The sequence below is a fragment of the Hibiscus syriacus genome, unplaced genomic scaffold, assembly GCF_006381635.1.
Source record: "Hibiscus syriacus cultivar Baekdansim isolate YM2019G1 unplaced genomic scaffold, ASM638163v2 tig00110303_pilon, whole genome shotgun sequence".
Lineage (NCBI taxonomy): Eukaryota > Viridiplantae > Streptophyta > Magnoliopsida > Malvales > Malvaceae > Hibiscus > Hibiscus syriacus.
The window spans coordinates 766,122-789,773 of record NW_024062672.1 but is presented as its reverse complement, the minus strand read 5'-3'; the positions used below and the strand labels follow the sequence as shown (position 1 = coordinate 789,773).

Below are 23,652 nucleotides of genomic sequence, written 5' to 3'. Positions count from 1 at the left end.
ATATAAATATGCAATAAATCTTATGTGTTATATGATAAATATGAACATATGAGAATAAGATATAAGATAAGTGACTTGGTGATAAAAGTTATATGACCATGAATTATGTAAATATGAATAATTTAAGTGATATGTAACTATGAGTACTTGAGTATGTATCTATGTGATGTGATACATGAGATTATATGAAATATTATATTATATGATTATATGAGTATATGAAAAAGAATATAGATTCATGTAAGTTATATAGAAATGAGTTGTGTAAACATGCCTGATATGTATGACATGTTTATAGGAACACATGAGAAGTGTTATATGTTATGAGATATATGAATACGAAATGATATGAGAATTTACATGAACTACGTGATTACATATATATGTAAATGAAGCTATGAGTTTATATGAATATGTGATCTGTTTACATGAATATGGAAAAAATGATATAAAAGATAATGCCCATGATATGTGTCATGAGAGCTAGGGATATAGTTGGCATACCAAGAGTCGAAGGTCTACGCGGTCCTTCAGGACATATATGTATTCTTTGGAACATGTATTAGGTCTTTTGAGACACATATTTGGTCCTTGGCATATGTATACGATTCTTAAGGAATTTTCTACGTGGTCCTTAGGGACATCTTATATGGCACTACGGTGCATTTCTACGCGGCACTTTGGTGCAATTCTATATGACACTCTGGTGCATTTATACGAGCTGTGGTGGCAGCATTAGTGCACAACCTCTATAGACTCATATATCTATAGTTCTCACATGTGTACATGGGCCATTAAAAATATAATATGCAAAAATTCTATGTGATGTTACATGTTTGTTTGGTGATGTGATATTATATATGATGTATATATGATATTCTATGTTACATCGGTCGACTGTGTAACGTACTGGTCTAGGGTGTTACAACACTTCCGGTAACTGTTAACGACAAGTGACCTGATTGAATGCATTTAAATAGGTGGGTGATATGATTGACAAAAATTAAAAATGGTGGTTAAAATATAAAGAAATTATAATTAGGTGGTCACTGGTATAATTTACCCTAAAAAATTTAAACACATGTTATCTTATAATTAATCAATACTATTAAAAATTACGTCTAAAATAATATTTCTACTATATTTGATTAGAAAGGTGAAGAATTTTTTAATCTAATCATGTTATTTTATAACTATATATACACTACTTTTATGCACATTTAAATTAAAATTTTCATACATTTTGGAAAATAAAATAATGAAAAACAACTAATAATTAGTTGGTCTAATGAGATGAAATATTAGATCTTTTTAGTAATATTACGAGTTTGAATTCTAACATTATGAATAGAACAAATATAATTGAGATGATTGTTCTTATAATAAATCTTTATAAAATTTAATTTAAATTAATTGATTAATAAATCAAATATCAATAATTAGTTAAAAAGTATTGAAGAATAAAGGGAATTGTTAAAACAAACTTTGATTTTTTTATATATCAAAAGTAATTAATATTTTTGAAAAATTTTAAGATTATATTCATTTCAATCATTTGAATATATAAATTCTTTTAAAGTCAAAAATTTCATTTACTCCTTACATTATTGAAAAATTGAGTCATATACTGAAATAATTTTGAAACAATTTTTTAAGTGTTTCGAACTTTAATCGAGTCAAAAAATATTTTTAAGCATAATAATAACGATACTGCAAGAGTAGTACTGATATTGATCATGTGGTATCAATGCAGTACCAATGCCACCAATGCCAATGCTTTAAAAATACAAAGTAGTATTGATAATACTAATGGCAGTACTGAAACCCCTTGTGTTTTGTAAATTCCAGTAACCTATTTTGATACTGATACTATTTTAGTACTGATACTGCTTTTAATAGTAATTTTGATACTTCAAATGATAGTACAAATACTACCCTTATGTTTATAAAAATGACAAATTTTAGTAAGCAATTTTGATATCGATACTCATCAAGTATTGATACTACTTATAATAGTAGTATCAATACCCCTCTTTCCAAACGACTATATTTTTGTAATTAATGCAAGTAGTGATGATACTCCAAACTCGAGTATCGATACTCCAAGTATTTGGAACATTTATTGCGGGAAAATTCCATCCAACAGCTCTATTAACTCCCACAAATATCCAAGCGGTTAGAATTGAATGAGAGAGTATAAAATACAAATTCCAAGTTTTATGTGAAAACAAGAGAACACAAATATAGCCAAAACAATCACATGTAACCAAAGTTAAAATTCTTCAAAATTTCTTTTGCTTTTAAAGAAAACTTTTGTACCACATCTGTATTCATTTATCAGATTTTCTTTTTATTCTAGAATTGTCCAAACACTTTCCATATGGATTTTTCTATGTTTGTAATTTGTAATTTTCTCTTTGAGAGAGTGTTTCAAGAATTTGAGGGAGTAATTCTTGAAATAGTTTGTAAGGTTACACCTTATCCTCAAAGGTTGCTTCAAATTTGTGAAAATCCTTAGTGTGGATATGTAGGGTAGTGAAAGTAGACTTCATTAATGAAGTTGAATTGAACCATTGAAAATTATTTTGTTTAATTTTCTTATTTTTTCCCTAAGTTTTCACTAAAATTTTTATTTATCAATTCATTATCTTCTTGATTGTTTTTATTGATTCGATTGATTCAACAATAATGATTGAGAAAATTTGGTAATGCAATGGTCCGTGGATTAAGGAGAGCTTCCATTGTATCCATTAAATTTACAACCATTTATGCATCTCAGTTGGTAGAGCACAAGGTTCTTAACATTGAGGTCGTGGGATCGAGTCTCATGGAGGGCATTTTATAATTTGGAGGTCTCCCACGGAAGCTGCTCTCAACCTAGTGTTGGGGGCAGCCTACTATCTTACCTCCCCTTACCCCATTACATATGAGAACAAGGGACAACCATTTATCTATTATAGAAGAAGGTTGTGAGCACCATTTTTTCAATTCTCTGTCCCCACCATCATATATTTCAACACCAACCCCCCACAATCCCGCAAGAAATTTGCAACCACCCCACTTTGCTTATTTTATATATGTAAATTTTAGCTATAAAGAAGAGGATGAGGAAAAGGGGGGAATGGGAGATCCTTAAAAAAAAGCTGTAATACCCTATTTTCGAAAGTAATAACAGAGCAATATTTAAAGGTTTTTTTTCTCTTTAATTTCGAACGTTTTTTTTGTATTTTTCACTGCTTAGATTCGAAGCAAGTATTGTAAAAAAAATCTTTTTTAGTTCGATTGTAACCTTTATTGCTGCTATTTTTAAAAATATATATATATTTACAAAGATTTTCTAAAAAATATTTACATGTCTTAAATAAAAAACTAAAACAAGAGTTTTTTTTTCCTTCCGAATTTTTTTAATACCAACGATCCTAGCTATTTGCAGCAAAAAATATAAAAAAAAAATAAAATAGAACAAAATCGATTTCATACCTGAAAAAAAAGGTGTTTCGGGAAGAGGTTTGGCCTTGTTGGCCATGTCTAGCGGTGGCCGGCGATGGAGGCTTTTGAGCTCTTGGGGTCTCTCGGCCATGGTGAATTTTGAGGGAAGAGAGAAGCTAAAAAATAATTGTTTGGTCTTGCTTTCTCGAGCAGAAACGAAAACAGGGGGAGAATTATTAAACATTTATGATTTTTGGTCTAATTAAGCATTAGGTCCCCATATTCTAAGGTTTTTTTGGTTGGTTGACATATATTAATGGGTAAATCACGTATAAATCCTCAGCTTCAACATGTTTATACAATGGTCATTCTTTTTTATTTTATTCTGATTATGCATACTGGTGTTGTTTTATTTTAATTTCATCACTATTAATTTCTGATTTAGCTACTATTATTTTAAGTTTTGCATTTTGGTCACTTTTTATTTCTTATCTAATTACTAACTTTATTTCCTTGTATTTTAGTCATTATTATTTTATATTTATACAATTAGTTCTTTATTTTATGTTTATGTTTATTTTATATTTTTAATGTTTTTATTATCTTTTGTTTTAATTATTTTAATTAAGTTTATTTTTATTTTATTTTTTGTTTCATAATTTTTAATTCTAAATTTATTTTTTTAGATTAATATAGGAATAAAATTAGAAATTAGGATGACACTATAGTTTAATTAGGGGGCAATTCGAGTTGAGTTTTCGCATTATACACTCGAATACTCGAATCAATTGTTCGATTAAATTTAATTAATGATTAATAGTTTCTAAAAATTTTAGTTTAATAATTAGGTTAGTCCCTTAACTTTAAAAACATTCAATTTTGGTCCTTAGATTTTTAAATCTTTTTAGAGCTCGGTATTTTAGTTCCTTGACGCTTTTAGTTCCTAAACTTCAATTAGACTTTAAATATTGACATAATTAAATAGGTTAAATAGAGCTTCCATTTTAGCTTAGATTTCAAAGTATTCTTTTAATTTAGGGGATAATTTGAGTCGGCCCTCGCGTAAACGTTCGAGGGACCATCTTAGTTATTCGATTCAATAATTAATTAAAATTAAATATGATTAATATTAGAGCCTACATTTTAGATTTAAGCCCTTAGATTCTTTAATTTTCATAATTTGTCTCTGTAAGTTAGAAAAAGCCTTAATTTATTTTTAGTATAATTAGGATAAATAAAATTTTGCTTGATCGCATTATTTTTATAAATCTAAGGCACTGTTCACTTATTAAGGAAGTAATAATATATCTCCCGCGATCGTGCTCAGGGGGTGACTATTGTTAATTCCCTAAATAAGTCGACATCCTTTTCAAAACCACATCATGTTTTCTAAAAATGAGGCAATGTTCGGTTATTAGACACAATAGTTGATCTCCCGCATTTACGCTCGGGGGCGAATACTATCGGTCTCGATAAACAAATATCCTTTTCAAACTCTGCATCATTAATGATTTTTAAAATAAATAAAGATCGAACTCAAAATTTCCGATTTTAAATATAGGATAATCAACTAGGTACCAATTTTTGGGCGCTTGTGGGGGTGCTAATCCTTCCCCACGCGTAACTGACTCCCGAACCTGATTTTTAGATTTTCGCAGACCTCAAAACTTGATATTTTATTAAAATAAAACGTTTTATTAAAATCACATGGTTTTTACGGTGTTCCAATCTCACCTAAAATGATTGGTGGCGACTCCTCACATTTTAAATGATTTTCAAAGAGAAAAACCCCGAGTCGGTTTCAGTCTTTCCCCGCCCGGGCGAAAAACGGTGTCAACAGCTTGGCGACTCCGCTGGGGACTTTTATTTTTTAAACAAATTGAGAGTCGAGCCACGAGTTGGTTACCCTATATTTATTATTTGGAAATTATGAGTTCGATCTTATTTAATTTATGGTTCATTATATTATTTCAAAAAGGAAAAAACAGATTTCTCTCCGGTTAATGCTTACACTTCTGTGAAGTATTTAGGTTTGTTGCATATCATAGCTCTAAACCCGAGCTCAATCCCAGTTTACATAAGTAGGGAGAAACGTCACACCTCACGAGGAGCATTGGGCTTCCTTGTGTGGGTCTGACAAAGTATCTCTGGAAAGCACCCTAAGTTGCCTATCAGGATATCAGTTCCGAGGTACGCTTTTAGTGGTGTGATCCCCTGATCCGAACTTGATTCACAAGTCTATAATGGGCCAGAACCGGGGGCAACCTTAGCAGGTTGTAAAAATGGTTTGGGAACCCTTTGTTAGAAACCATCCTCATATAGAGAATTTAGTAAGCCTACCCCGCTAGAGCCATGTGGATAGCCTAGGAGAACTAGAACGCATGCGGTTAGGATTATTAATTTTCTTTGTATGCTTTATTCTTCAGTCTCAACTTTGAGTCATATTTATTTATTTTTGCTAAGATTACATTTTGGGACTAATCTTTTCAACTAACTTAATTCTTGTTGTCTTGTTTCTACTAATATTGATTTTCTTTTGTATGCTATTATTGCATTTTTGCATGTATCATTGTCATATCACATCATTTCATAAACGGTATTGATTCCCAGATTACTTAGTTATTATAAAAAGAGCTTAAGGCATCAATGTCTTCCGATGGGATGAGAATGCAATCAGTGTTAAGACCTGGTCCGAGTACGGGCAGACACAGTTCAGAGACAGACTTGTAACTACCGAAGAATCCATTTTTCCAGAAAAGGTAATTATCCGAGCCCTGTATGACGCTCAGAGATTGAGAGAGTAAAAAGATGAGGCTAACTAAGAATTGGTGCAAAGGCTAACTAAGAATTGGTGTAGAGGCGAGCACAGATTGAGCAGCTCGAAGCACAATTGCTTAGTTTGGATGAGAATTTTCAGAATCCTTACAACATCAATGGGTTCCGTCTTCAAGAAGAAAATAAAATGTTAAAGAAGATGATAGCAGAGCTAGAAGGAGTATTGTTGATCCACTCATCCGCACGATAGATAGCCAAACATGAAAGTGAGGCCTTAAAAGCCAAGATTTTTGAGCTAGAAGTTACAGTACAGAGATGTCATTAGTGAATTCAACAGTCAGAGGAGAGCAACCATTTACTAATCCAGAACTTAGAACTGCGCTACTGTAGACTCAAGATACTATTCAAAGACAACATGAAGTAATAGAGAAAGCAGTGAATCAGGCCAATGGTGTTGCTCGTCAAGTCTACGAATTATCTGAAGAAGCGAAAACCTTAAGAGTTTGCGTGATCCAGAGGAAGAATGGTGAATCATGAAATTGATGATAGAGCTCGAGAGATTAGCAAATAGGGCAAGATTCTACGTTTAAGTTTCCATATTGATGTACTCTATTTGCCTAAGTGCTTAGACATTGTGTGTTGTTGAGTACTTTTTGTGTAAACTAAGTTATTTTGGAATCAATATCGGGTTGCATTTACATCTCGCATTTTGCACACCCATTTTGCATTTGCATGTGCATCTTTTCATCTTTGCATTAGTATATACACATTTTACATTACATGTTATATATTGCATATCGACATACATTAATCACGAATCCCGAAGGTAACTCGGCGAGAATCTTGTGAATAAAAGTTTTGAGGTGAGATGAAGTCACCCCATCCGTACCCAAAAAGGATTGAGAGTTATGAATGTAATGTTAGCCTCGTATGAAGTTTGAGGTATCATCGAGATCCGTGAGGCACGAAGAAGAAAGGCCCAGATTTTGTTTGACCCAGGGATATTGACCTTTAACTCGTAATGAGACATTCTGGGGCCAGTTACAAAGAAATTCTTCCACCAACCGTTGCACTAGCCTTGTCCTGTTTAAACGTGTTTTTGTTCTTCCCTTAGTATACATTTTGTTAATTGGGCTTATGCCGTTTTCTAAGGTTATGAGCAATAAATCAAGTTTTAATCTTGTAATTCTTTGAATATCTAATGGATTAAAGGTTCTTTTACTACTTCATTAATTATATATCTTTGACAAAGGGCAAGATTAGACCTTCCATACCCCTTCCTAGACAGAAATAACCTTTCCATAAAATTACATTTTTCAGAATTATGACTTTAAAGTCATACATTTCCCTTCCTAGACACGGAACCAACATTCATTTCCCAACCTCAATAAATCCTGGGGGCATGAAGAGGACATTTCCTGCAAGAAAGACAAGATGAAGTGTTGCAGATCACGTTGTTGCAAGAGAATTTGAATAATTGGGGCATACTGGGGGCAAATAGAAGAAGAAGAAATAAATGAAATCATTGAAATAATTTTATCATGCATTAATTACATTGTTTTCATGTAAATAAGGTTAATCCTGAATACTCGTCCCCCTGGGGATACCTCTTTTACAAAGTCTTCCGTGTATGAGATGATGAACGGCTTTGTTTCATTTATCCTTTTATATATATATATATATATATATCCATTGTTGTCCCATTTTGAGCCTATAATATTTTTTCTTCTGATCCAACCCTAACCAAGGATCACCCTCCACACTGGGGGGAAAAGGTAAAGGACATATGCTCACATGAGTAAAGATCATTGATCCAGATTTCGCTGCAGAAGCAATGATAATATAAAGTGAGAAATAACAAGATATCGTGAGGTAGACCAAATACGAAGCATTTGAAGATCAAATCGTGTTGACGACATAGAGAAAAAAAGAAAAGATATAACAAAAAAAGACATAAAAATAGAAAAAAAGCAAAAAAAAAAGAAATGAAAAAAGAAAAAAAGAAAAAAAAAAGAGAGACGAAAGAAAGAAGAAAGAAAATCGATCAATCACTCCAAGACGGGCGGTTCAAAGATATAGAATCAATTCGCCAGAAGATCATGAAACACCAAGGGAAAATAAGAAGAGAATAAAAGGCGTACGAGCAGATTCAAGTCGAGCAAGACAAGATTGAAGACATCAGTACGAATTGATCCTTGGTTCAATAACCCTTAAACACTTATTTGGGCATGTTTATCCATTTCTTTCATAACCATGAGCCCTAGCCTACATTATGTGCCTGAAAAGTCCCTTCTAATCATACATGGATTTCTAAGTGGAGAGATTATCTTCAGATTTCATTCCGCCCCTCAGGGTTAATTTTATTTGCAAAAATAGTTTTCTAAAATTTTTAATGCATGATAAATAAAAATAATAAAATGAGGGTTCAAGACGTAAAATTTTAGATGACGTCTAGAAACCAAAGGAGAATTCGAGTTGAAAACCTGAAAAGGCAGCTCGAATACGAAGATTGTTAACCACTGCACAGAAGGACGATCTTATACATCTCTTGATAAAACATTGAACAATCCAAAAGCACACACGAGGATCGAGAGCCAGTAAATATTTCCAGAAGAGGAGCATGACGACTGCTTCATCAGGTCAATGAACACCAAAATTGAGGACGCAAAAAGCCAACCTGAACCCCATTACCTCCCCAGATTAACTTGAAACACTTAACCTTCCCAGTCAGCCTAAGCCTTTTATCAGCATTAATCTTTACCCTTTTCAAATGTATATAATTTTTGAAGGATTAAAAGAAAATTCAATTTATTTGATATTCAATGAACTCTTGTTTTACAATTTGTTTTGATTGTGAGCCAGAAGAAAATGATAACATTTTTGAATTTTATTCAATATTTTTCACATTTCTAAAATAAAAGAAAGAAGAAAAACATTTTCAAACAGGACAATCTCTCTGGAGAGTTTAGCCTAGAAATTAACAGAGGTCCCTCAGACCTAAAAGCTCAGAATAAGAAATTGGGGCAAAGAATTTGAATGTTAGGGAGCCAAGAAAGCATATGTTTGTAAAGAAATGCGATGGTACACCTGGTGTGAGAGAAGAATGAAGACGAACAGATCAATAAGAGAATCAAGATTTGCTTGAGCACCTTTTCACTGAAGAACATGCATACATGAATTTGCATCTTTGCATCAAACATCCATCATTAGGATAGTTACATCTAGATACATTTTACAGATCTTTTAGGAGAAGATGAGATTAAAAGACAACAAGACGTCCTCAACAAGAGGGAACAATCATCTTTAGATTCAACATTTCCAATATAAATTTTGTCTCGCTTGAGACAGTCTCATTTAATACAGAGGATTTATCTCACTTGAGATTGTTTTTTTCTTAGAACAGACTTTGTCTCGCTTGAGACAGTATTTACTCGAAACAAGAAGATTTATTTCACTCAAGATTGTTTTTCTTAAAACAAGATTTGTCTCACTTGAGACATTTTTTACTTAAAAGAAGACATTTCATTTCACTCAAGATTATTTTAAAGAAGATTTTATCTCGCTTGATATAGTTTCCCTTGAAATAGAAGATTTTGTCTCGCTTGAGATAGTTTCCCTCGAAACAGAAGGTTTTGTCTCGCTTGAGATAGTTTCCCTCGAAACAGAAGGTTTTATCTCGCTTGAGATAGTTTCCCTCGAAATAGAAGATTTTATCTCGCTTGAGATAGTTTCCCTCGAAATAGAAGATTTTATCTCGCTTGAGATAGTTTCCCTCGAAACAGAAGATTTTATCTCTCTTGAGACAGTTTCTCTTGAAACATAAAATCTTTGAATATGTTTTGTCTCTCTTGAGACAGTTTCCCTTGAAACACCAATCTTTGAGATTGTTTCCCTTGAAATAAATTTTGTCTTTCTTGAGACAATTTTTACTCAAAATAAGTTTTGTCTCTTTTGAGACATTTTCTCTCAAAACAAAAGCATGAGTCAATTTCTTTTGAAACAAATTTTGTCTCCCTTGAGACAGTTTCTCTTGAAACATAAACTTTGAAAACGTTTCCCTTGAAACGAATTTTGTCTCTCTTGAAACCGTTTCCCTTGAAACAAGTTTTGTCTCCCTTGAGACATTTTCTCTTGAAACAAGTTTTGTCTCTCTTGAGACAGTTTCTCTTGAAACAAAGTTTTGTCTCTTTAGAGACAGTTTCCCTCGAAACAAATTTCACTTGAGATAGTTTCTCTTCAAATAGATTTCTTTTGAATCATTTATTTCCCTCACAAATGTTTAATATTTGACAGGAAGTAAAAAAAGATTTTGTTTCACAATTCCATGTTGAAGAAAAAGATTTCAGCAAAGAATTAGTCCACTTTTCAATCTTTGAAAATATGGATCTCAGTAAAATTCGAGGACCTTTGGGTCAATACTTCCGGGTACTTCAAACACCAAATTACCGACACATGATAATCTTTTGCAGGTTTGAAAATCTTCAAAGAGAAGATAAACCGATCGCCATTTCCAGTAGAGAATTCATAATGAAGAGATTGTTCAACTATTTGCTCGATTCTATCACAGAATGAGAAGGAGTTGGATCAGCGTCAACTTTTAGCTTGATTCTATCACAGAAGGAGAAGGAGTTGGATCAACGTCAACTTTTTGCTCGTTTCTATCACAGAAGGAGGTAGATCAACACCAACATCTCATTCGATTCCATCGCAGAAGGAGGTGGATTGATATTTTTATTTCGCTGAAATCCATCGCAGAAGGAGTTGGATCAGCGTCAACTTTAGGCTTGATTCTATCACAGAATGAGGTAGATCAGCATCGACATCTTGTTCGATTCCATCACAGAATGAGGTGGATCGACATTTTTATTTCGCTCAAATCCATCGTAGAAGGAGTTGGATCAGCGTCAACTTTTTGCTCGTTTATATCACAGAAGGAGGTAGATCAGCACCAACATCTTATTCGATTCCATCGCAGAAGGAGGTGGATTGATATTTTTATTTCGCTGAAATCCATCGCAGAAGGAGTTGGATCAGCGTCAACTTTAGGCTTGATTCTATCACAGAAGGAGGTAGATCAGCATCGACATCTTGTTCGATTCCATCACAGAATGAGGTGGATCGACATTTTTATTTCGCTCAAATCCATCGCAGAAAAAGTTGGATCAGCGCCAACTTTTTGCTCGTTTCTATCACAGAAGGAGGTAGATCAGCACCAATGTCTCGTTCGACTCCATCACAGAATGAGGTGGATCGACATTTTTATTTCGCTCAAATCCATCACAGAAGGAGTTGGATCAGCGTCAACTTTTTGCTCGATTCTATCACAGAAGGAGGTAGATCAACATCGACATCTTGTTCGATTCCATCACAGAAGGAGGTGGATCGACATTTTTATTTCGCTCAAATCCATCGCAGAAGGAGTTGGATCAGCGTCAACGTTTGCTCGATTCTATCATAGAAGGAGGTAGATCAGCATCGGCATATCGTTCGATTTCCATCACAGAAGGAAGTGGATCGACATTTTTATTTTCGCTCAAATCCATCGCAGAAGGAGTTGGATCAGCGTCAACTTCTTGCTCGATTAATCACATATGGAGTTGAATCAGTAACACCTCTCTAGAGGGATCAACATTTCTAGTGGAAAGACCAGGATGAGAAGAACACATAATCAGAAGAACTGAAGATGAAGACTCAACCAAGAGAACGAAGCAAAGATGACATCATTTGCAGCAAGGACCCGATGAATTTTGCAGGAGGAGAATAATTGACATTCTCAGTGAAGAGTTTGCAGCGCGACAAGAAGAGACCAATATAAAAAATGGTGTTTTATTGTCTTTGCTCCATTCCCGTTTCACAACAATGAGCAAAGAGGGGCAGCTGTGAGCACCATTTTTTCAATTCTTTGTCCCCCACCATCATATATTTCAACACCAACCCCCCACAATCCCGCAAGAAATTTGCAACCACCCCACTTTGCTTATTTTATATATGTAAATTTTAGCTATAAAGAAGAGGATGAGGAAAGGGGGGGAATGGGAGATCCTTAAAAAAAAGCTGTAATACCCCATTTTCGAAAGTAATAACAGAGCAATATTTAAAGGTTTTTTTTTCTCTTTAATTTCGAACGTTTTTTTGTATTTTTCTCTGCTTAGATTCGAAGCAAGTATTGTAAAAAAAATCTTTTTTAGTTCGATTGTAACCTTTATTGCTGCTATTTTTAAAAATATATATATATTTACAAAGATTTTCTAAAAAATATTTACATGTCTTAAATAAAAAACTAAAACAAGAGTTTTTTTTCCTTTCAAATTTTTTTTAATACCAACAATCCCAGCTATTTGCAGCAAAAAAATATAAAAAAATAAAATAGAACAAAATCGATTTCATACCTGAAAAAAAAGGTGTTTCGGGAAGAGGTTTGGCCTTGTTGGCCATGTCTAGCGGTGGCCGACGATGGAGGCTTTTGAGCTCTTGGGGTCTCTCGGCCATGGTGAACTTTGAGGGAAGAGAGAAGCTAAAAAATAATTGTTTGGTCTTGCTTTCTCGAGCAGAAACGAAAACAGGGGGAGAATTATTAAACTTTTATGATTTTTGGTCTAATTAAGCATTAGGTTCCCATATTCTAAGGTTTTTTGGTTGGTTGACATATATTAATGGGTAAATCACGTATAAATCCTCAGCTTCAACATGTTTATACTATGGTCATTCTTTTTTATTTTATTCTGATTATGCATATTGGTGTTGTTTTATTTTAATTTCATCACTATTAATTTCTGATTTAGCTACTATTATTTTAAGTTTTGCATTTTGGTCACTTTTTATTTCTTATCTAATTACTAACTTTATTTCCTTGTATTTTAGTCATTATTATTTTATATTTATACAATTAGTTCTTTATTTTATGTTTATGTTTATTTTATATTTTTAATGTTTTTATTATCTTTTGTTTTAATTATTTTAATTAAGTTTATTTTTATTTTATTTTTTGTTTCATAATTTTTAATTCTAAATTTAGTTTTTTAGATTAATATCGGAATAAAATTAGAAATTAGGATGACACTATAGTTTAATTAGGGGGCAATTCGAGTTGAGTTTTCGCATTATACACTCGAATACTCGAATCAATTGTTCGATTAAATTTAATTAATGATTAATAGTTTCTAAAAATTTTAGTTTAATAATTAGGTTAGTCCCTTAACTTTAAAAACATTCAATTTTGGTCCTTAGATTTTTAAATCTTTTTAGAGCTCGGTATTTTAGTTCCTTGACGCTTTTAGTTCCTAAACTTCAATTAGACTTTAAATATTGACATAATTAAATAGGTTAGATAGAGCTTCCATTTTAGCTTAGATTTCAAAGTATTCTTTTAATTTAGGGGATAATTTGAGTCGGCCCTCGCGTAAACGTTCGAGGGACCATCTTAGTTATTCGATTCAATAATTAATTAAAATTAAATATGATTAATATTAGAGCCTACATTTTAGATTTAATTCCTTAGATTCTTTAATTTTCATAATTTGTCTCTGTAAGTTAGAAAAAGCCTTAATTTATTTTTAGTATAATTAGGATAAATAAAATTTTGCTTGATCGCATTATTTTTATAAATCTAAGGCACTGTTCACTTATTAAGGAAGTAATAATATATCTCCCGCGATCGTGCTCAGGGGTGACTATTGTTAATTCCGTAAATAAGTCGACATCCTTTTCAAAACCACATCATGTTTTCTAAAAATGAGGCAATGTTCGGTTATTAGACACAATAGTTGATCTCTCGCATTTACGCTCGGGGGCGAATACTATCGGTCTCGATAAACAAATATCCTTTTCAAACTCTGCATCATTAATGATTTTTAAATTAAATAAAGATCGAACTCAAAATTTCCGATTTTAAATATAGGATAATCAACTAGGTACCAATTTTTTGGCGCTTGTGGGGGTGCTAATCATTCCCCACGCGTAACTGACTCCCGAACCTGATTTCTAGATTTTCGCAGATCTCAAAACTCAGTATTTTATTAAAATAAAACGTTTTATTAAAATCACATGATTTTTACGGTGTTCTAATCTCACCTAAAATGATTGGTGGCGACTCCTCACATTTTAAATGATTTTTAAAGAGAAAAACTCCGAGTCGGTATCAGTCTTTCCCCACTCAGACGGAAAACGGTGTCGACAAAGGTTAATAGATTTGAGTCCAAACCCTAAAATTAAAAAGTACTAAACCAAGGGAGGTGTGTTATTAAAAGGAAGTCTACCCCCAAACAAGGCCACACTTTTGTGGGCCAAACCCTAAACCCTGAGAATCTGGCCTCAAATAAGGACAAAAGGGGTCTAGCCTTTTGGTGCTTGTTTGGTCAATGGTCACATCAATGACACGCAAGCTTTAGCGATATAATGACCCCCTTAGATTGGAAGTATTCCACTGGGCATCTCCCCGTAGGGTATTCACATTCTTAGCGGACCATCCCTCACATGGAGGTGAACTATGGTGGGTCCCCTCCTCATCCCAAAGGAAGTGGTTTGGCAAATTTTTAAGGCGAATTGTATTCTAGATCAATTTATTGGAGTCCTCAAGGACCCTTTGACTTATTTGGTGGAATTAGAGATAAATGCATTAGAAAATCTGGAATTCATGAACTTTTCTAACCTGATCCAATCCCTAAAAGTTATATTGATTAAAGACGATATAACTGCTACTGCTATTTGATGTGAGGTTGGACCACACAATAATGATATTTCATGCAACAATCTGACCCAAATTATTCCATCGGAATCAGGCCTTTTGCAAGGGATTTCTGCACTTAATCTGTTTCGTAATCGTCTCTCTAGTAACATGACTCTCCTACAATCTCGATTACAACAAAACTAAATGGAGAAATCTCGATTTCATTGATTTGTTGGATCCAGTTTCAGCTTTGTTCATCTTTACGACATAATTTTCTTTTTCTTACGACATATTTCTGACATTTGATTTTTTTTAAGCATAAACCAGGGGCGTTTAAAACTGTGTATTGCATTTTCGAATCACAAGTACCTAGTTCTCCATGTAGTATATTTCTCGGCTCATGACTCTACCTGTTATGTTCGGGTATCTAGTAGTCAGGTGCCCTTAAAATTTAGGTATCTATATTTTCGAGTCACCGGTACCCGGTTCATATATATATATATATATATTAATTTATTTATTTTTTTAAAAATCACATAAGAAATACATAAAAAATTTAAAAGTTCATGATTCACGATCCATACACAAAAATTAGTGATTTCAAGTTAATTTTAAATATAAATATTTAGATATATATATTAAAATTTATTTTCAAAAGAAAACATTAAAAATATTAACATCCATAATGAATTTTTTAATCTTATATTATCAAATTAATAAAAACTTTTTTGAAAATTTTAAAAATTTAAAATGTACATAATACAAACTTGAAGAATTTATGGATTTAAATTTAATTTTAAGGTAAAAATATTAAGTACTCTAAAATAAAAATGTAATTTAGATTATACACATACATACATATGTACATACGTATATACGTACATACGTACATACCTACATACATACCTACATACGTATTAAAATTACCGGGTCAAATTGGATACCCAATTATAAAATATTTTGCAGATCCAACCCAACTACCCGAGAAAAATCATGGGTTGAGTATCTGGCTCGGTTGAGTAATTCTTTTAAAGAAAATTACCGATTTTTTTAAGTTTAGGTCGGTGGATCGATGGGCCGGGAAAAATCATTTTTCCTTCTCACATGAGACAACATCGTTTCAAAAAAAATAAAATAAATAAATAATAAAAATAAATATTTAGGCGTACTAACGTTAATTTTTTCTTTTATAGATCCAACGTATAGAAGATTTGGGCAAACCAAGCAAGAACATATTCAGAGTCGACAGGTAGATCAGATGTAACATCTCGAATCTCAAGTTGATAGTTCAGGTCAACTTGAAACCTAAAGTTGGGCCTAATTGGACCTTATAAGATAATTAGACCCAGTTTAGTGTTATTGGGCTTGAGTATGGGCCTAAGTGTCAGTTAACAAAAGATAAATGTCATATGAAATAGAAAATAAAGGGAATAAAAGTACATTTTACCTAATTCTTATTTCAAAAGCTGAAAACTCCCCTATTTTATGAGGTTTACGTGAACAACTCCTCATTTTCCACCAAAAACTCATCTTCTTTTTCCATCTTTTCCTTTTTCTTCTTTCATCTTCAAGTTGAAGGATTTAGGACTTCAAGTTTAGTTTGGGTCAAGCAAAGGAAGTGAGAGAGATTTCCAACTCAAAAGACAAATAAAAGTTGAGCATTGGTTGTGTTGAGGAGAGTTCTAGCCACCAAAGAAGCAAGGTAACACATTTACAACTCTTCTATACTCTTAGTGAGTCGTTAGAAGTTCAATTTTGGTGATACGAAGGCCAATTTTTTTCTTTAAAATGATTTTTCTTAAAATTGTTTTAAAAGATATTTTTAGGTATTCGACCTACCTAACCCAGAGGTCGATGGCGACTCCAAATTTCAAATTAAACAAAAATCCAAAATTTTCAATACAAACTCATAATTGTTTAAATTTAATTATTTATTCAAAAAATGGTTATGACAATGTCAATTTTATTAATCATCACCTAAATTTTCTGTCTAAAAATGAATTGTTGGTGATTATTTTATAATTTTGAAATTTTAAGTTCTCGTTAAAATATATCAAATGAAGAAATAAAATTGAGATACTATGCACAGTACATATATTTAATTGATATCGACATGTATGAAGATACATATTGTGGATTCATCTATATTAAGTATATTAAGCTTGTATCTTTATACATTCCAATAATAGATATAGATAGTATGGTAGAAAAAAAATATGAATCTTTCTACTATAGTATTGAGTTTTATAGGATACTGATGATTCTAGTCTATTCATTTTATTTAAGACGTGAAATTGGAATCCTTTTTTCTTAAATCCTTGATAAAAAGTCAAGTTTCATTAAAACTGTAACATCCTCAATACCGAGTTAGTGAATAAATTGTAAAAATTTCAGAAGTTGGTGATTAAAGTAGAAAAGTTGAATAGTTCAATGATTTATTTGGAAATATTTCCTGAAAGTTGTTAGTAATTATTAAATGAAATAAAGGGCAAATTGGTCATTTGACATGAAATATATTTTCCCCCTTTAATAGGAGAGAAACACGTAGGGGAGAGTAATCTGGAAAACTCTCTTCTTCTTCTCCCTTCTTCTTCTTCTCCCTTCTTCTTCTTCTCCCTTCTTCTTCCTCCTCCCAGTGGAAGCAAAGCAAAGGTAAGATTTCTTTGTTGTTGATTATTAACTGAAATTTAAGTTGGGTTTTGATCATTAGATGATAACTAAGCTTAAGGAAAGCTTAAGTTATCTTAAAATCAAAAGATGAAGAAGTTATGAGAGATTAAAGTGACTGAGTTTCTAAATGAATTTCTGGAAAAGATTTGATAAGTTGAATTTGAAGTTAAATTTAACTTTTCATCAGTCTAATTAAGAGATATGAAATGTTAGAATTGGATTTAAAACATGTTAAAAATTGGGTATGATTCTTGAAGTTCATAAAGAGGAGAGGATTTTGAGGTTTAAGATGAGATAAATGGGTATAAATGAGTTTAAGCATGTATTTGTAAGTTAAGAACATGAAAGGGGAGGAAACATGAAGTGTTGAAGCTGAAAAGAGTGAATTTCGTGCTTAAAATGTGATTTATGGGCAAAGAGTATCGATACCCATTCAATAGGTACCGATACCCTCTTAAACAAAAAATTCCAGAATGTAATAAGGGTATCGATACCTTAGGGAGGGTATCGATACCCCCTAAAGGAAAAAGTGAATATCGGTATATTAAATTCGTTTAAGTTATTAGTATCAAATTAGAAGGTGTAGTTATCTGATAATTACCTTAAAAATGTATGATTGTGTAGATATCGAGTACAAGCAAGTTCTGAAACGACATCAAAGTTCAGATGGGTCATCAGAGTAAGATTCAAGAGAGAATAAGAATTGGTATTGGCAAGTAGCTAAGGTGAGTACATGATAATAAGGGTAAGTTATGCTATGGAATTAAGACTTGCGGTAAGTCTATTTCCTATATTATAATGCATGAATTTATGATTATAAGTATGTGAATGACATGATTTGTATGTATACTTGATTATACGAGTTGATAGGTTTTGGTATGTGCTATGTGTTTTATGTGAGTATAAAAGATAAGTAATGTGATAAGATCTATGTGATATATGGAAATGAAAATATATGAGTATGAAGAGTTATAAGAGAATAAATATAAATCATATGATTGGGTTTTTGTAATGTTTTAAACGTATATATGTGAATGATAACTTTATAGTGATAAAAGGTTAAATTTTACGAGTTTTATATATGTTTGACGGAGTTACTATAGCAGGGTATCAGTACAATGTAGCAGGGTATCGATACCCCTGTAGCATTCTGAAAATTTTTAGCATTCAGTATTGTTCACGGTACTGTTCATACAGTATAGTACTATTCCTAAAAACGTTTCTTTCTTTAAATTTGTTATAACGAACATCATTCAACAATAAAATGTGTAATAATATGAGAATATGATGAAAGTGAATTCCTGAGAACAATATGAACTTAGTAAACATGTGTAAAGGTTATACAAATAATAGAAACATGGATGAGACAAGTACATAGTGGTATGATCAATTATGAGAATTAGTGCATTAGAGTTATATGATTTATGGAGAATTGAATAAAACTAGATAAGATTGAATTATAGAATGAACTAAGAATAATATAACACTTAGGGAACTTGAATATAAAGTGATGATATGCACATATAATATAAGATATATGTTTATAAATATGACATAAGTTATGTGTTTTATAATAAATATGAACATATGAGAACAATAGATAAAATAAGTGACTTTGTGATAGAAGTTATATGACCCTGAATGATGTAATATGTAACTATGAGTATTGGAGTGTGTATCTATGTGATGTGATATATGAGGTCATATGAAATATTATACGACTATGTGATTATATGAAAAAGAATATATGTATATGCGAATTGTATGGAAATGAACTACATAACTGGATGTGATCTTATGAAAATTTATAATGAGATATGTGAAAGAACTATGAGATTATGTGTATATGTGATTATGAGAAGAAGAAAATGAACATATGAATGTACGTATGACTTTGAGAAGTCATAATAATAAGATATAAGATATGCAAAAGTGATCTACGTGACTATATATATATGTGATCCAAGTTTTGTGACATAAGTTACGTGATATGTGAAAGTGAACTACGTGTTATGTGAAATGATAAGTATAAAGATAATTCCCATGTTATGTGTCATGAGATCTAGAGGTATAGTTGGCATGCCAAGAGTCGAGGGTCTACGCGGTCATTCGGGACAATTCTACGTGGTCCTTTGGGACAATTCTACGTGGTCCTTTGGGACATATATGTATTCTTTGGAACATGTATGAGGTCTTTTGAGACACCTACTTGATCCTTGGTATATGTATATGATTCTTAAGGAATTTCTATGTGGTTCTTATGGACAATCTTATATGGCACTACGGTGCATTTCTATGCGGCACTTCGATGTAAATTCTATGTGGCACTTCGGTGCATTTATACGAGCTGTGATGACAACATTTGTGCACAACCTCAATGTACTCACATACCTTAAGTTCTCAACAGTATACATGGGCCAATCAAGCAATAATATAAATATATTATATGTGATATGTGTATGTGTGACATGTTATGAGGAATGGATTACAAGGATTATATGATACTATGCGTGATAGAATATAAGTTGTTTTGTGTGTATTGTTTAATTAAGATTGACTAAAAGATATAAAAGATAATGAAATGAGGTAAGGATGGAAAGGATGAGTTATGTATATGAATATATTGGATTATATGAAATGTTATATGGTTTTGCATGATATGATAATATTAATTGTACATGCATTGTTATAAGTAAGAGTTTAAATTATATGTTTTATATGTCTCACTAAGTTAACGACTTAGCTTGTGAGTGTTTCACACGTAGGTTTTGACGAGCTTATGGAACGATGAAGAGCAAGACATGTCAGTTTCTCATTACTGAAGGTCAGATCAGAAGAGAAATAAATAATATATATATTTCATAATACTGACTGTAGTTGGCATGTAAATAAAAGTTTGAATCTGATATGCTCTAATCGGTTTTGTAAAATCATATGATTGTAATTTATGTAAATATAGTTGTGTGTTAATAAAAGTTTTAAAATTATTCACTATTTTGTACAAGTAAATGTTTTGAAATGTCAATGTGACACATCATATTCGTATTCGGGTCGAGTACAGGTTGTGGGTGTTACAAAAATGATCAAACTAAAATTTTTCTAATATACAGATTAGGGATAAACAAAATTCAACCCGACTTGAAAAATTGATTTTTTTCGACTCTACTCAAATTGACTTCGAGTTGTAATTTCATAAACTCGACTTGAAAAAAATTCAAGTTATAAAATACAACTTGAATAACTCAAAATTTTTAGAAATGTAGATTGATTTTCAAGTTTGAGTGGAGTCCATCGATTTTGTATGATATATGTAAATCACATATGAAAAAATACAATATATATATATATATGTATTGTATATGGTTATAAAAACCATTTAAATTGGAATCAAATAATATTATAATATTATAAATATTAACAATTAAATTTAAATATAAATTCAAAAATTTGACTCGACTCGACTAGAATTTTATAAACTTGATTTGACTCGAAAAATTTCAAGTCAACTCGGAGTTATACAATAAGACTCGTCAACTCGAATAACTTGAAATTTTTTGACTCGACTCGACTTGAATTGATCGAATGCTCACCCCTAATGCGAATTACTATCTGAATAGTCTATCATAATTAAAAACTAATGAAATTCAATTTATTAGCATAAATTGGGTATTTTAATTAGCTGTTCTGAAGAGGAAAAATCTGGTTCCATTAATTTAATGCAATATTTAGTCAATAGTAAGAGATGCAACTTGCTTCAAATTAATTTAATCAACTATGTCATACTACCATCATATCATCTATAATTGCTAAAATTATAATTTCTTTTACTATAAATTTATAATTTCATCCCAAAATCATAAAAAAGTAAAACAAGAATATATAATTATAATTAATAATATATTTAAATCAACTATTACAAAATATGATGAGAATAATAATCCAAATATACTAAAACAACCATACAAACGTAATCAATGACAACTGAACCATACTTTTATATGGAAAAATAATTTCATAATACAATGGGAGAAATTGTATCCGTCTCTTAGACCAACCAATAATTTAATGGCTATCATGTCAACACATCCTTGTACTTCTTTTATTTCTATCTCATTTTTATATTTTTCCTATTGTTTTTGGGCCACTAGTGATCTAATATTCACACATGCCATACGTAGTTAGATGGTGACTGTTATCAATTATACATTTATCGAGTAATTGTTTATTGTATTTTAGTTACTTGAGAAATTAAATTTGATTGTGTATAATTTTGTATAAAATAAAATAAAATAAAGAATATTTTGTATTTTGAGTTACGTGATCAAAGACAAATATAGTAATGTTTTCTCTTTTTAACATTTAGCACAGAATGGTTAGTGTTAGAAATAGCAACTTCATTTGGAACATGGATGAAGTGCTTACGTAAACAACATTAAATTGAAATATGAGGGGTTCATTTCAACAATTAAAGACGGAGTAATTAGAAAGACGACGTGTTAATTTTCAGAATATTGTCAAGGTGAGCTTTGCCTTCCGTTTTCCTTCCCAACGTGTACCTCACGTAATCAAGGTATTTGATGTTCCTATACATTCGAGGCCGACCATCATCCACCGCACACTGCATCGGACCGATCTCCAGTTCATCGTATGGAATCATAATGGTTGCAAGTGAAATTCTTGCTTTGCTCTCATTTGTGGTTGCTCTGTGCTCAATGCTTTTGTACATCCCATTGCTCAGAATCTGCAGAAACAAAACACGGGAAAGCCTTTAAGATGAAGTAGATTTAGGCCTTAAGATATCAAAAGAATTGAACTGTGAGTACCTCCACAACATCGCCAACGTTCACCACGATAGCGTTACGAATCGGCTTAACTGGAATCCATTTGCCTTTATGCCGGATTTGGAGTCCAGGAACCTCATCATCTTGCAAGAGTAATGTTACGATATCTGGATCGGAGTGAGGATTAAAACCGAGAACGAGATCAGGCCTCGAGCAGGGTGGATAATAGTTCAGTCGCATGGCTTGTTTCGTCTTGCCGTAAAACCTTTTCAGACCGTCTTTGTCCATGCCCATAAGTAATGATAGGTTGGCACATATCTCTTCAGCTACCCTTTTAGCTTCTTTTGAGTACCTTTCTATAGCTTCCCTGCCAAAGGGGAGAAAAAAAGAGAGCATATAATTGAAACTAAAATCTATTGCGGGGATTGCTTATTTTCAAGTCTGTATTTTCACAAGCAGCAAAAAGAAAGAATGCATACTTGAAACCTGGTATGGCGTGTGGCCAGTACTTTAGGTTCCTAATCTCATGTGGGAGTGTAATTAAGAATACCATGTCACACCAATCAAGTTTCTGCTCCTCCGAGACAACATACGCTTGCCCGTATCCCTGGAAATCGTTACCGGCCTGCGCGTACTTGTTCTTTTCTTCTAGTGGAAGTTCAAAGAAAGCTGCAATAGCTGCCTTCATATTAAGTAGCACCTCTTCAGCCACCCCATGGTTTATTATCTGTCAAAATTGCAGCATCCCATGGTTTATTACAGAAACAGGACTATACAAAAACTGAGAAGCTAGATTTTACCTGGAAAAATCCCCACTCTTTGCAAGCGAGGTCTAGCTTTCCTGTTTCATTTTCATCCCCTTTAGCTAACAAGGCAAAATCTACAATTGGAATGTCAAATGACAATGGTGATATATCAGGAACCACTGGCCTGTCTGCGGGCAGTTGTGTGTACCTTTGAGGAACTGATTGAGGATCATTTCTCACAAGCTCTTGGACGCTTGGAACCGGAAGAGATATACCCCAATCACTTACTTTTTCTTCCTCAGAACCTATATTTTCCATTTGATCTTTTCCTCTTGTTTGCTTCCCCCTTGTACTGAGTTAAAATATATAGATATTGACAAGCTGCTTGTACTGAGTTAAATGATGACTTTAGTTGTTGATGGAAAAGTTTTGGCATTTTGCTCCAGCTTTGACTTCACCAATTTATTAATCTTAGTATTGGAATATAAAACTTCAACTGCATCTGCATAGGCGGCTAAGGATTTTGTTTTTTCTCAAATTTCTGCGGCATTTAGTTTGACTTTGTATCAATTTGAAGGATTAATTA

The 23,652-nt window shown here is 32.3% G+C and overlaps 1 protein-coding gene across 1 annotated transcript; it reads right to left on the bottom strand.

The window, feature by feature from the left end:
* Positions 1-92: 92 nt before the first annotated feature.
* LOC120116817 (protein SRG1-like) lies at positions 93-23,397 on the bottom strand. Its single transcript, XM_039137233.1, has 8 exons — positions 23,121-23,397; positions 22,800-23,047; positions 22,363-22,687; positions 22,017-22,280; positions 18,205-18,209; positions 5,649-5,659; positions 2,519-2,524; positions 93-107 (listed from the first exon to the last, which is right to left on the bottom strand). Exons 1-4 carry the CDS (start codon positions 23,382-23,384, stop codon positions 22,020-22,022), a joined length of 1,098 nt encoding a protein of 365 aa, XP_038993164.1. The 5' UTR covers positions 23,385-23,397; the 3' UTR covers positions 93-107; positions 2,519-2,524; positions 5,649-5,659; positions 18,205-18,209; positions 22,017-22,019.
* Positions 23,398-23,652: the final 255 nt, after the last annotated feature.